This window comes from Oxyura jamaicensis, chromosome 6 (genome assembly GCF_011077185.1).
Source record: "Oxyura jamaicensis isolate SHBP4307 breed ruddy duck chromosome 6, BPBGC_Ojam_1.0, whole genome shotgun sequence".
Taxonomy (NCBI): domain Eukaryota; kingdom Metazoa; phylum Chordata; class Aves; order Anseriformes; family Anatidae; genus Oxyura; species Oxyura jamaicensis.
The window spans coordinates 31226827-31239546 of NC_048898.1; the positions used below are offsets into that span (position 1 = coordinate 31226827).

The 12720-nt window shown below is 50.2% G+C and overlaps 1 protein-coding gene across 10 annotated transcripts in view; it reads left to right on the forward strand.

Moving 5' to 3' along the window:
* Positions 1-12720, forward strand: part of TACC2 (transforming acidic coiled-coil containing protein 2) — a 128111-nt gene that overhangs the window by 60617 nt on the left and 54774 nt on the right. For 9 of the 10 annotated variants that reach the window (XM_035329401.1, XM_035329400.1, XM_035329405.1 and 6 more), the window contains exon 3: positions 400-531. The exons of the other annotated variant lie outside the window; for it this stretch is intronic. In XM_035329401.1, coding sequence (XP_035185292.1) covers positions 400-531 — 132 coding nt within the window. The remainder of the gene's footprint in view (positions 1-399; positions 532-12720) is intronic. 10 annotated transcript variants of the gene reach the window in all.

Below are 12720 nucleotides of genomic sequence, written 5' to 3' on the forward strand. Positions count from 1 at the left end.
CAGTTTTTCTAAAAGGCAAGTCATTGAACGGAGTGTTTGGTGTGTTTGCTGAGGAGAAGGGGCCGTGTGAGAACTGCACAGGAGTCGCTAGGGACTCACGCGCTGCCTTCATGCACAGAAAGCAGAGAGGACTCTTGAATTCCTCTGGCAGTTAATGCTGTGGTCTGTGAGAGCTGTCAGAAGTTTTCATTAGTACTGTTGGTTTTGTGGTTAGCTGAGAATTTAAATAGGTTTTGTAGGAAGAAGCAATTTGTGGAGAGACAGTACAGGGGAGGGGACAACGCGCTCCTGACAGAAGTTCAGATCTAGCTGAAGCTCATCTTTTCAGAAGACTTCACTGAAGCTCCATGGACACTTGTAAAGTTTTTCACCTTATGAATTTAAATGATTATTTTTCAGCACTTCCAAGCCTGATAGCTGCGGCGAAGCTGATAAGCTCGTTCCTGGGGATGTACCTCTGACTGCAGCCCCTGGTGAGGGTGTAGAGCTGCCTCCTCAAGAAAGTGAAGGCTTCACGGAGGAAATAAAGAGGTACTGCACAATGTTATTTCATACGCTAAAATACATTTCCACAACTGTACATCCGTGGCTTAAGAAAATAATGTGTGCCTTGTGTATGTTCCGTGAGCGCTGTTGCTAGATTTTGAAACCAAATGCTAGGCTATGAAGACTTCCTTGCTTCAGTACATTTACTCTGAAAGACCAGAAGAGGGAGCTGGGACTACACTACTTAATACTATACTGCTCTTCCCTGCTATTTTTAAATTATTCATTTCTTTCAAATATTTCCCCCCCTTTTTTTTTTCCCCTCAAGAGGACTGTTCTGCTCATTCCCTTTCAGATGCTGCCAGTGCCTTCCCCACACTAGTCATTTGCATTGTAGTTGTCAGCAATGAAGGAAGAAGTTCAGCTTGTATTTGCTCTTTCTGAAGAATTGTTCAGTTGTCTTCATTTCAAAGCTGATGTTCCTCCAGATTTGCACCGACTGGTGTTTGATAAATGGCCTCGGGGGTTTTTGCTGGAAGGCCCCCAGGCTGCTCCTCCCTGCTCAGATATAGGCAAGATGAGACGTGTGCTTGGATATTCACGTCAAAGCTTCAGGTGACGCCTGTCTTGTGGGTGATTAACCAGTGTGCTGTTGTGGTTTGGCAATAAAGGCATGCCCTTGTTGTGACATCTATTAATGGAAAAGGTCACAGCACAGCTGAGAATATTAAATGGGCACTCCCTGGAGAGCATCCTTCTCCACCCCACGAATACAGGTCACCAGCTTGTGACAAGTACAATACAAGACAGGAGACAGCACGGGAAATACAGCTATTCTACTTAATCTCTGTTCAGAAATGTCAGAAGATGCCACTGCCAGCAGGAGGGTACTCTGGATCATGAATGGGAACGTACACAGTAGACACGTTTTGCTGTGGAACAGAGAATTAATTAATTGCTGTCAGCCAATGCTAATCAGAACCCATCCACAGTATAACACCTAGGAAACGTTGGTTATTACGTTTTTATATGCTACTGAAAATTTTGATCAGAAAATGGTGGTTTGATCTTTAGCGTAAGTTACATGGTTGCTGTGACATAGACTAGGTCGAGTCTTCTGTGTCGTGCTCCTCTGTGCTCACGTCTTCTTAACCAGTGGGGAAAAGAAGTGCTCGAAGGTCTGTTTGGAGCTGGTCTGCAAGTTCTGTGACCTAGAGAGGGTTTTCTGAATGAAGGATACCCTGTTCGTGCTCTAAAAGCTGGGTGAAGTGGTCAGGTGGGGTTGTGAGTTAGAAAATGCTCACCACAGGGTGTTGGCTCCTTCCAGAGAAGCTTCCAGAATTGTTTGAACTTTATGGATACCCTGGCCTGAATGTCACATTCTGCAAGTTCCTTGGTGTAGCCACAGGTGACCACCACTTATTAATCCAGAGGCTCATTGAAATGGAAACCACCAAACCACAGTGTAATTCTCTTTTTCCCTTTTCATCAGAATTCGGCATCAGACAAAGAGAGGAGAAATAATTTTAGCAATGTGCAGATGGGCAGAGCTGCTCTGCTCACATATTTAAATTGGCTTGGGCCTCTGAAGTTTCTGTTTGGTTTCAGCAGTGACGTAGTGTGTTTAACAATGTAAATATGTGTGCAGAAGAATCTCTGGGATGGGGTAAACAATTAAGTAACATTAGTAGAATTGCTGAATGCAGAGTCAAAATCCAGTGCAGGATGTCAGTAACCAAAATGTCCACTGGCACGCATCCTCATCGTGCCCTGAGAACAGCACGCTGATCACCCGCAGCGTTCTCTAAAGCTGAAATCACGTTTGCTCTTTTTGTAATGTGAACACAGATTTTTCAGAGACCTTAATGGAAATTAAGATGCATGCAGAATTAGAGATACCTGTGGGATGAAAGATGGTTCTTCCATCCTCCAGAAACGCAAGTGTATTTCTGTCCAGATAGCTCTTGGCTGTGATAATCAGCCCCTTACGTAAATACCTCTTGGACTGTCTTACAGTTTTCTGTGATTCATGTGTATCAAGTCAACTCAAATCAGCCATGGCAAATAACAGCGTTCGAGCTGGGTTATGTTTCACTTTGTCACATTTATGGCAACTGCCTGGGCAGCGAGGTGCTAAACCTCGGCAAGTACTTTGCCACTGCACAATTTTCTGCAGAATGGATCCTTGAGGCATTTCGGTCTCCTGTGCGATTATGGCAATCACGTTATTAACTGTATCACAGACACTTCATAATTTGGGAGAAGTGCTGAAATATTGCTCGCAGTGTAACTTGTCATTTAAGGAACCACTTCTGATAGAGCTGGAAAGGCTCTGAAGAGCCAGTCCATCCCTCTGATGGTCCTGTAGGGGGGAGAGATGGGTGTAGGCATTCTGGAGAGCCAAAAGCAAACGCTGTCTTTGTGCACGTCCTCATCCAGAGCCTGACTACACGCTTTAAATCTACGCCTGAGATGTTAAATGAGGCTGGTGTGATGGAGAGGTGGGGCCTCCTTGTCAGGTATGTAGCTTTTGAAAGAAAATTGACACTAAAGTAGATTGCAATTAGATAATATTACGAGAAGCTGGGCGGATAGGGAGCTTCTGCTGATCTCTGAATCTCTGCAATTAAACGCACATCTGTCTTAGCCAACGTTCCCGAAATGAGCGTGGAACCAACTGGAAGCACAGCAACAAATCTTTCTACCCGCAAGCAAAAAGTCTTCATGGGAAGCTCAGCTTTCTGTGCCGCTGGTTTCTAAAAGCTCTTTTCATAGTACTTGCCCAGGAAGAAGCAAAGCTGAATTATTGGTGTCACATGCAAAATCAGGAAGAGCTTTTTGACTCCTGGGTTGTGTTTGCTTGATCATGTGTTGAAAGCAAGTTTTCTCCTTTAGCCCACTTTCAGAGAGCCTCGCTGTAAAAATCAGTAAATAAAAATGTATGTATTGCTGGTATTTGTCACCCCTACTGAGAATCCCAGAGCATGGGTGGCTTTTAATGATGTAATTGAAACCCAGAGGGATTAAAAGGGATTCAGGAACACGTTTTTTTTTTCCTTGAGTTCATTTAACCCTTTTGTAAGGGATGAGCCATTCCACTAAGTTTACAAGGTCACTGAGCAACTAAGAGATGAGAAGTACAAGTGAGGGATACAAATGCAACACCAATGCTGTCTTATTTCTAAAATATATATATTTTTTCTTTTTCCTTTCTTTTTTTTGGATGTGTTTTTTTGTTTTGGAGGAGGTGGGGGTTTTGGTTGGTTTTAAGTGCTTTATGTCAACCGGGTTGTAGCAAACCTCTGTGTATCTGGACTCTGGTGCACAAATGAAGTGTTTTTAGTGACGGCAGCACGGCGAACACCTTGAAATAAAGTCACTTAGCTCTTGGAAACTAAAACCCAGGGGTTTTTCTTGAGGCTTGGTGGCTGATATCCTGAAAATCGTTCACCTTCTGAAGCACAACGCAAATAATCAATACGTTCCATGTTACCAACCTGCCTGCAACAAACGGCTGAGAACCAGCCACTGCCCATTCATTCGTTTCCTCCATTCCGGGTGTTTTAATGAGGTTGTGGCTCCTGGTCCTTGGCCTCCGGGGTCTGAGGGATGGGGGCTGAGAGATGGGTTCACACTGCGCAGCCCCAGGCAGGAGGATGCTTTGTGCCACTCAGCCTATTACTGAGTAATAGCATCAAATCCTAGGTCGCCTGCTCTGTTTCAAGCCAAAAGCGTTGAGTAAGTGCATTTTCTTGTAGCTGATGGTGTGGCGGGGTCCCCAGACAAGGCCCAGCATCCTGCAGGTTTTTTTGGGGTGACCCCATGCCTGTGTGTGGTGGCGGGGTGCCTGGAGACCCTGCTGGCAGAGGGCAGCTTCCACAAAGCAGCAGCGATTCAACCCCCAGTTTCCAGTAACTGCAATTTGAAATGGCAAATCGGGGCGCGTTAATGGGCGATTGACAGAAAAGTGAAATTTCACCAAATTCCGAACCGTATCTTTGTTTCCAGCTTGTGCTCTCTGGGGTGCACCCCGCATGCTGATGCTCAAAGGGAGCAGTTACAGGTCGGTGTTGTAAAGCTGCTGCCCGCATGTGGCCCAGCACAAAGGCTGGTGGTAGCCCTCTGTTGGCTCTGTACGTTCCAGGTGCCCTCAGGCAATATATGGTAATTTCCTCGCTGCTAAAACAGGTTCAACAGCGTGAAAATGAACATGTCGTTACCCTAACCCGTCCACGAGGAGTTTTAGGGCATCCATCATCTTGCCGTACGGGTTCTTGCACCTTGGCCGTGCAGGTTCAGGACCGAGATGGTACGTCTGGCCTGGTGCTGGAGGGTGGAGGACTCGCAGGGCATCGACCTCCTCTTGTCCTACAGCAAGCAGCATAGGGACCAAAGCCGCTGAGGCAGGCGTAGTTTGCATTTCTCTATAGTGTCATGCCTCAACTGGGGCTGTGCAGGAGCAGGAGCTCGGCCCCTACCCCTAGGGATGCTTCAAGGCTTTGACAGAAGCCCAGATGCAAGCAAAGTCCCCGCAGGCCGTGCTGGTAGCTCTGCAGCCCCGCTTCGTGGCAGTGTGAGCAGAGCTTGGGGCCTTCGGCTCGTGGAGAGGTCTGTGGAGGGCGTCCAGCAGCAGAGCAAGCTCCCTCCTTTGGTGCGGTTACGCTTGTGGTCTGAAGACAGCCAGAAATTTGGAAATCAGAGGTTTGATGTTTGGTCGGTGACCCGGTGAGTTCACGCAGCAGTAACGTGGTACAAGTGGAACCCGAAGGTTCGGTGTCTGTGCCTCAGCAGGAGGGGAAAGCAAAGGAGCAAACGAGAAGCCAAAGGCTGGGCAGAATCAGGCTGGGCAAAGAGTTTTCCGCAGCGTTTGGCTGTCCTTGAGCCGTAACAGAGGTCTTTGTAGATCTGCCCGATGGAAAGCCCTCCGTGTTCCTTGGGTGACATTGCTGCACGGCTGCCGCGGAGGCTTCCGCGCTCTGCAAAACGGAATCTCCCTGTTTGCACAGCTTAATTTCATAAAACGCTTCCGCGTGTGGAATCTTGCGCTGCGTTTGGTTCTCATGTTACCGCCGTAATTCATCGTCCGCCCCCGAAAGACCGCAGGGCCGGTGGCATCCTGAATAGGGCCATTTAGGGGCCTCTTTCGTTATCTGTGCGCTGGGTTTCCCATGCAGGAAACTTCAATTTCGAGCAGCCATCGGGGTTATTCATAACTCCTAATGCCATTGATCCCACTCGCAATTTAGATGAAGCGGTGACCGTAGCAACAGAACGGTGATCGACAGGGAGTGTGTGCGTGTCTGGGGGCATTTCCTCGCTTTTTTGTTTCTATTTTTTGAAATACATTCCAGTGCTTGTTTCCCATGAGCTGCAGTGTCTGTTCTCAGCGCGTTGTCACCGCTCACCCGATGTTTCCTTGCCTCGTCGGAGGGAAATACTCCCGTCAGCGTGCTCAGGCTTCAGATCCTGTGGTACTGTGGGGTTCTCGTAAACCACCAGCGTGTCGGTGCCAGCAGAGCTCTGGCGTCAACCTGGAGCAGCGGTGAAGCAGCCAGCGTGCTTATCGAAGCATTTTAACATGCTTCAACATTTTACTGGAGTATTTTTTTTTCCGGTGAACCAGAACAGGATGAACTTGCTGTGTATTTCAGGTAGCTTTTCCTGGTTGTTCTCCCAGCCGTAGCACAGAGTTGCCCCATGAAAGTAAGGGGAAGACAGAGAGGTTTGCTTCCCTCTGGCTCCCTGAAAGCGGCGCTGGTTAACGCTCCTTGCGGACAACCTGCACGGCTCTCCAGGATGTGGCATTTGCTTAGGCTCTCAGTTCAGGATGCCGTTTATTGAAATAATGAAGATTTTTAATTTCAAGGGGCATTCTAGTCACATGCAATACGGTGGCTGTTCCCTACAGCAGGGAAAAATGTGAATTATATCTGCGGGGAGAAAGAGGCTGAAGGGGTCAAGGCTGCTTTCTGTGCCTAGGTGCCACACGGAAGGGCTTGGTGGCACTTGGTGACAGCACCGGCATTAGGGGCAGTGCGGGCAGCGAGCCGGGCGGTGGAACGACCTGGCTGGAGAAGTACACGCGAGGTCCGTGTGGTCTTGCAGAGCTTCCTGCTGGCACATCTGCGGGCCTATCATTGCAGGGATAAACCCGGAAAGCGAAGAGCCAAAGCGAAGGGTAGCAAACCTCGTGGCATTCACCCAGCAGCTCGTTGCCTGAGGAATCTTTCAAGTGACCGCCCTCGAGGCAGGTGGGAATTACCAGGCAAAAGGCCACTTGGTCTCTAGAGAGGGAGAGAGGACTAAGGAGCGAAAATCTGGCTACAGGAGTGAGGGACCAGAAGAATAAACCAAAAAAAAAGGAAAGCCTGGCTGTCGCAGGACTGAAAAAATGCAAGGTGAGTAAAGAAGCCTAGGAAAACGTGCCTAGAGCCGTGTATTTTTGTGCAGCCTCTAACGACGAATGCTTGAAACCTCGAGTGCCCACATGGCTGGAAGGAGCCAGCTCAACCTCCTCTGTAGCACGAGGAGCAGCACCGGTCCTTGGAGAGCTTCTTTCTGGGAAGGGCTCAGCAGATGCAGCCTGGCAGCAGCAGCCTCCGAGGGCTTTGGAGAACAGGAGTCCCCAGCCTCGGGGTGTCCTCAAAAGGCTGCCACTGCCGAGCCCCCAAAGATGTTGGGGCTTTTATGCACTGATGTGTTCTCCAGGGTGCAGCCAGCCTCCCCCAGGCACTGCTCTGCCTTGCAGCTGTGTCCGTACAGAATGGCGCTGGGTCTTTGAGCAGCTTGATATTTGTCAGTAAAGATGATGTTTCTTATCAGGCTGGTGTAGGGGATGCCCTGTTCGTGAAGGCTTTGATACCAGGCAGCCTATAGTAAGGGAATCCTTGGGATAAAATCTTCTTCCCGAGCTGCATTTAAGGCTCTGGGATCCAAAGGAAATATGATCAAAAGCTCCATTTTTATTTTTAGCATCCTGTTTAAAAAAATATCTCCTTTGTTAACGCTTTTATGTTGACAAAGGCTATATTAACCCTTTTTATTTTTTATGGCCAGCACTGTTCCTCGGAGCTTTGACAGCAGCCTTCAGGATCTCAGAGAAGCTCACTTTTGTTACTGGGACGTTTGCTTTTTTGCTGTTTGCTTTACGCGGTGCTCGCTCCTGCCCCGTGCCTCGATAACGCGTTGCAGTTAGGAGGAATGGGTTGATATTCACCCACCCCTGCCCAAGGGGGATAAATGTGGGAGGCAGGGCTTTCTTTCAGAGGGCTCTTTGTGTGCGTGTGGGGCTATGTTTATAGCTAGCCTCAGAGCCTAGCAAGACGTGCGGAGAAACCAAGACAGACGAGACAGAACATAAATTGTAGCTGATCATAAATCTCATCGCAGTCCTGTCCAGCACTGGTTTTTGGTGGAAGCCAAAATTTTCCAATTGGGTGCTGGTGACCTGAGTCTGAATTTCTATATAAACATGAATTGTAGCAAGACCAAATATTTGGGAGCCGGTGAGTCATTTTCAACAACTAACCAGTAGGCACCGAGCTCGGTAAAACATCCATTTGGTATAAAATGGATGAAACGAGCAGAAAAAGGGAAGGAGAATTGTGAAAGGATGGTTCTGAGTGCTTAAATGCCCATTTTTCAGCACTGGGCCTGTGGTAAGGGGTTATGGGGCCATTGTGTAGAACATCCCCAGACGGAGATGCTGGGGGCATCTCTAACTCCTTTGAAACCACAGTGACAATTTGGGTTGACTGTTTTTTGAGCCACGACTCTTTTTTTTTTTCCAGGTCCCAGGCAAGTTCTTACAAAATGTACTCACGGTATCAGCAGAGTTTTGATATTTTTAAAAGCCGGCACTAAATTTAGTACTGACTTGGCACTTCTGTTGGCAGGCCCGGGGGGATGGATTGGGGCCAGGCAGGAGAGGGAGAGCTCCCCGTTCGCTGGGGCTGCTGCTCTGCAGACGTGTTGATGCTGTACTTGTGCTGTGCCTGGCTGCACGTCTGACTGCACCTCTCCAAAGCGTGCCCAGCGAAAGGAGTGCCGGGATGCTCTCAGCATCTCGGGTAGAGTACCGAAACGCGTGGTTTAGGTGGATGTAGCAACAAGCAACAGGACAGACCCTCTCCAAACCTCAGCCCGGCATTGGTCCCCGGGCAGCGCCCTCATGTTACAGACCTCATGGCCAGATCAGAAAGGATACCGTGGTCTGGCTTTGCGTGTCTCGTTGGCCAAGGACTGCAGTCTGACTTGTTGCACTCACAGCCCTGAGCCAACAGGCGCTGCCGAGTCCAAGGCTCAGCTACAGCACATTGTTGTTTTTTTTTTGGAAGGCCATTCCAGCCTGAAGCTTTAAAATGAGAAAATGGGTTCCCACCTCAATAATTAACTGACCTCACTGTTAGGGATTTGCGTGTAAATGTTGATTTGATTGTTTTTTTTTTAATTTTAGTTTCTCTCACTGGATCCTGTTATTAAACCTGCTGGGTCAGAGCCGCCACTGCTGTTAAGCATGTAACATCTCCTCGTGCAGGTGCCTGTAGTGTGGTGCAAGGAGTGGGCTGTGCCTTTCCTCTTGAAGCTGAAGTATTTTCCCAAGGCTCCAGGTAGCTCCAAGGCCCCAGGTAGCGATCCTTTGGCCACTCACTGGATCACCGACACTAGAGCTGACAGTGCCTCCACCAAGGTCTCGCTGCCGTTGCAGCCCGTGTTGTTTCACCGGTCCCCCCGCTCACATTGCTGCAGTCGAGCTGCTTAGATGGGGATTTTTGAAAGAGAAGAGTTAAAGCCTGGCCCTTCTGGAAGCAGGAGTGGCCCAGAGCAGCCTCAGAATAACGTCCAACCCCAGCCTCTTTGTGCGGGGCTTTGTTTATGCAATAGACTTGTACTTGAAACTTGAGGCAGACAACATGGGCATTTTAAATGTACTCTTTACACTTGTTAAAAAGATGCCACAACATTCCCATTTCCCCCCCCGCAGGACAGAGCCTCTGTTCTCCCACTCGGCTTCCAGCAAGCTGCTAGGGCTTTACTTTCTCAATGCGGCGGTTGCTTTTCTAAGGAAAGGGCTTTTTCTTTCTCATCGTCTTCCCTTACTCTGTAACACATAAAAATCCAACAGGGAGCTCTCACGGCGTCCAGGAGACCAGCTGTCTGTAGCTGAGCATAGCCACCGCGTGCAAAACTGCGCGGTAACCTCAGCCTAATCGGTTCCCTAAATGCAGCCCTGTAATTGTAGGCTGCGGGCTGGTGCCGCTTCCTGCGCTCGATTGCTCTCCTGCAGCTGTTAACCATTGCCAAGCTGCCGCCAGAGGACACGCGTTTTAATTTTCTACCCTCTCTTCGAATTCTCTGTTTCACTTACTTGGGACCAGCTTCCCGACGGCTGCGTTTTGGGGTGGCCCCGGTGCCTCTGGGCTTTGCTTGAGATGAAACTACTGCCGAACTGTACTGGCTGGGAAGCGTGTGGCTAAACCAAGTGCGGGCTCACCAGCTTTTCCCGCAGTTATTCCGATGCTATCTGTAAAACCATTGACGTTTGGGTAGTCTCTGGCAAGGAACCCCGTGCCTCGTGTTCACCAAGCATCTTTGCTGCTCACGACAGCGGTTTATGGCGGCTGCACCCTGTGACAGAGCCCTGCACACACACGCGGCAGCCCGGTTTTTGTGAGGGAAGCAAACCCTGCTGGACTGCCCTTTTTGCGAGCAGGGAAAAAATACAGGAGCTATTGAAGGCGTGAGCCTTGTGAGGCCTCCACTGAAACGTGACAGCAATGCTGTGGTAGGTGCTTAACATGGAAAGGTAGGTGCTTAACGTGGAAAAGTTGTAATATCTCTGTTAAATAGATCTGAGCCTGCTGACCTCTGTGCCCCGTCACGGATCCAGGACTGTCACACAGCTTCAGGCCAGGCGTGTCCCTGGGGCTTCATTCCCAGTAGGTGGTGATGGCTTTTCTCGCTCCTTGAGGGACGCGAGATGTGATGTGTGTGCGGAGCGCCTCGGTGCTGGACGAGGGACGGTGCCCAGCCCTCTCAGCGTGTTTCCTGCGGGAATCCCGGCACCCCACGGCAGCAGGACGAGCTGATCCACAGGGCTTGGCGTGTGGGCTGAAAGGCTTGTGCCTTTCAGGCTCAGAGATCCCTGCTGCTGATCCCGTCGGTGTCGGATTCTGAGCATCCCCACGGTTCTCCACCTCCTGGTCCCCCGAGGGGTTCCGTGCCTGCAGAAGCCAAACAGTTAAGTGCCCCGATCTCCTCGGATGGAGCGGCGCGGGTGGGGAAGGCTCCCACATTGCCTTGTTTACCTTGGCTGCTCATGATATTCTCCCTACGTCCCTCATGGACGGTTCCATTTCTGCGAGAGGGATGAGCTCGTTCGCTTCAACGAAAAAAGCGGCCGCGGCGCTCATTAATCCTCTCTGCGGCCGTCCCGATATGTCGAACTCGCCTCTTCCCGAAGGGAAATGTATGCGCAGCATCCCGGGCACACGTGCATTTGCATTTCAAATCAGCTGAGTCAACACAATGCAATGGTCCTGCCTGGAGGTCCTCGGGGAGCCACAGTAGCTGACAATGTGTGCTTAAAGGGAGGGTCTGCTTTTCTTCTTCTTGTTTTTTTTTTTTTTTTTTTTAATTTTTTATTTTTTTTCTGAAGGCGGTTTCAATAGCCAGCGGTCCTGGGCTGGAGGCGCTTGCACCGTGGCCGCGTGGACCGCTGATGTTTAGCAGATGATCAGCCCGTCACAGCGGCCGGGATTTCATTTTATTTTCTAAACAGCGTTCATCTGGACGAAAAAAAAAAAAAAATAACTGGCAACAGTTCAGAGAAGAGAGGCTGCTGCTGAAGTGTTCCTGCTTGTGCTGCCACTGATGCGAGCAGCTGTTCCCATCTGCAGTGCAGCACTGCAGCCTCTGCACAGCCGGAGCTCTCGGGGCTTCTCGCTGGAGGGACTGCCGAAGGAGCTGGCCTTGCTCGCGTCCAGCCTCAACCCGAGGGCACGCTGAGGATGGGAGGCTCGCAGTCGCTGCAGCAGGCGCAGACAGGTAGCCTGATCCGGGAGCCGTCAGAGGCGATGTAAGTCTGCGTTCCCTTCGCTCTCCTTTTCTCCGTGCCGCTGGGCCCGCGGCCGGGCGGCGCTCACCCTGCGCGGGGCGCTGAGGCATTGACTTGGTGTCCGCGGCCTTTGTTTAATGCTAATTGCCTTCAGCTGGGGGCATCGCCGGGGTTTGGCTGAGCGTGCCGAGGTGCATTTTGTAACGCTTGCCTCGTCCGAAGGCACCTCGCTCGGACCGGCCGCCTCGGTTCGGTCGTGTCGAGCGGTGGCTGTGCACCAGATGGTTTGTCTTTTCATGTTTTGGGGGCGTAATCAATCAAACACAATGACCGTTTACAGGGAACAAAAACCACCCCTTCCCCCTCCTCAACCCACCGGCGCTGGGTTTTCTGTTTAAAATGCGCAGCATGGAGCTGCATTTCTCTGGTTTCTCGGAGATCCCCTCTGCTTTTCTCTGTACGGATGCTGCTTTTCAGGTCACATCACCCTTGTCAGCATCGGTCCTGTCGTGGCGTTACGGCCTCTGATGAATCATGAGAGCAAGGTGCCCGTAGATCTCTGCTCACTGAAGGCCGGCTGGGAAAGAGATTCATTTGGGGCTTGGAGGGGGAGGGAAAAGCAAGCAATTACCGCTCATAGAGAACAAGTTACCACTTCTTCACAGGGCTACGGCACGTATGGAGGTGCACAAATATGAACGTGCATGCAGAAATAGCAGACATCTCCCTTTTAGCAATAGGCTTTGGTCATTGATTGGCTGAGGTTTCATCGGTTCACGTAGGCGGCAGTCTCCTCTCCCTGACCTGCACCCCAGAGCAGTAAGCTGGCGTGCTGAACTTCACCTCCGACCAGGTTTTAGAAGAATTGCTTTGTCCCTTGCTGGCCTTTCAGTTACAGAGATCACGTGCATCCAACACGTCCGAACACCGAGTTAATTTGGGATCATCCATTCCAGTAAGTTTCAGTTATATCCGCTGGAGCTAACATACAAACCAGCCTCACACAGCTCTTCAAAACATAACGTGATGTCTGCTTATTAAGGCAGGTGCGAGAAGATTTGAGGCGCCGTTTGTTTGTGTGCCTCAGAGTCGAGGGGGAGTGATGGAGCAGTAACTGATGGTTCTGCCTCTAACGGGCCTTCCAAGTAGGTTTGTGCTCCCTGTTGTCACCTCCCGGT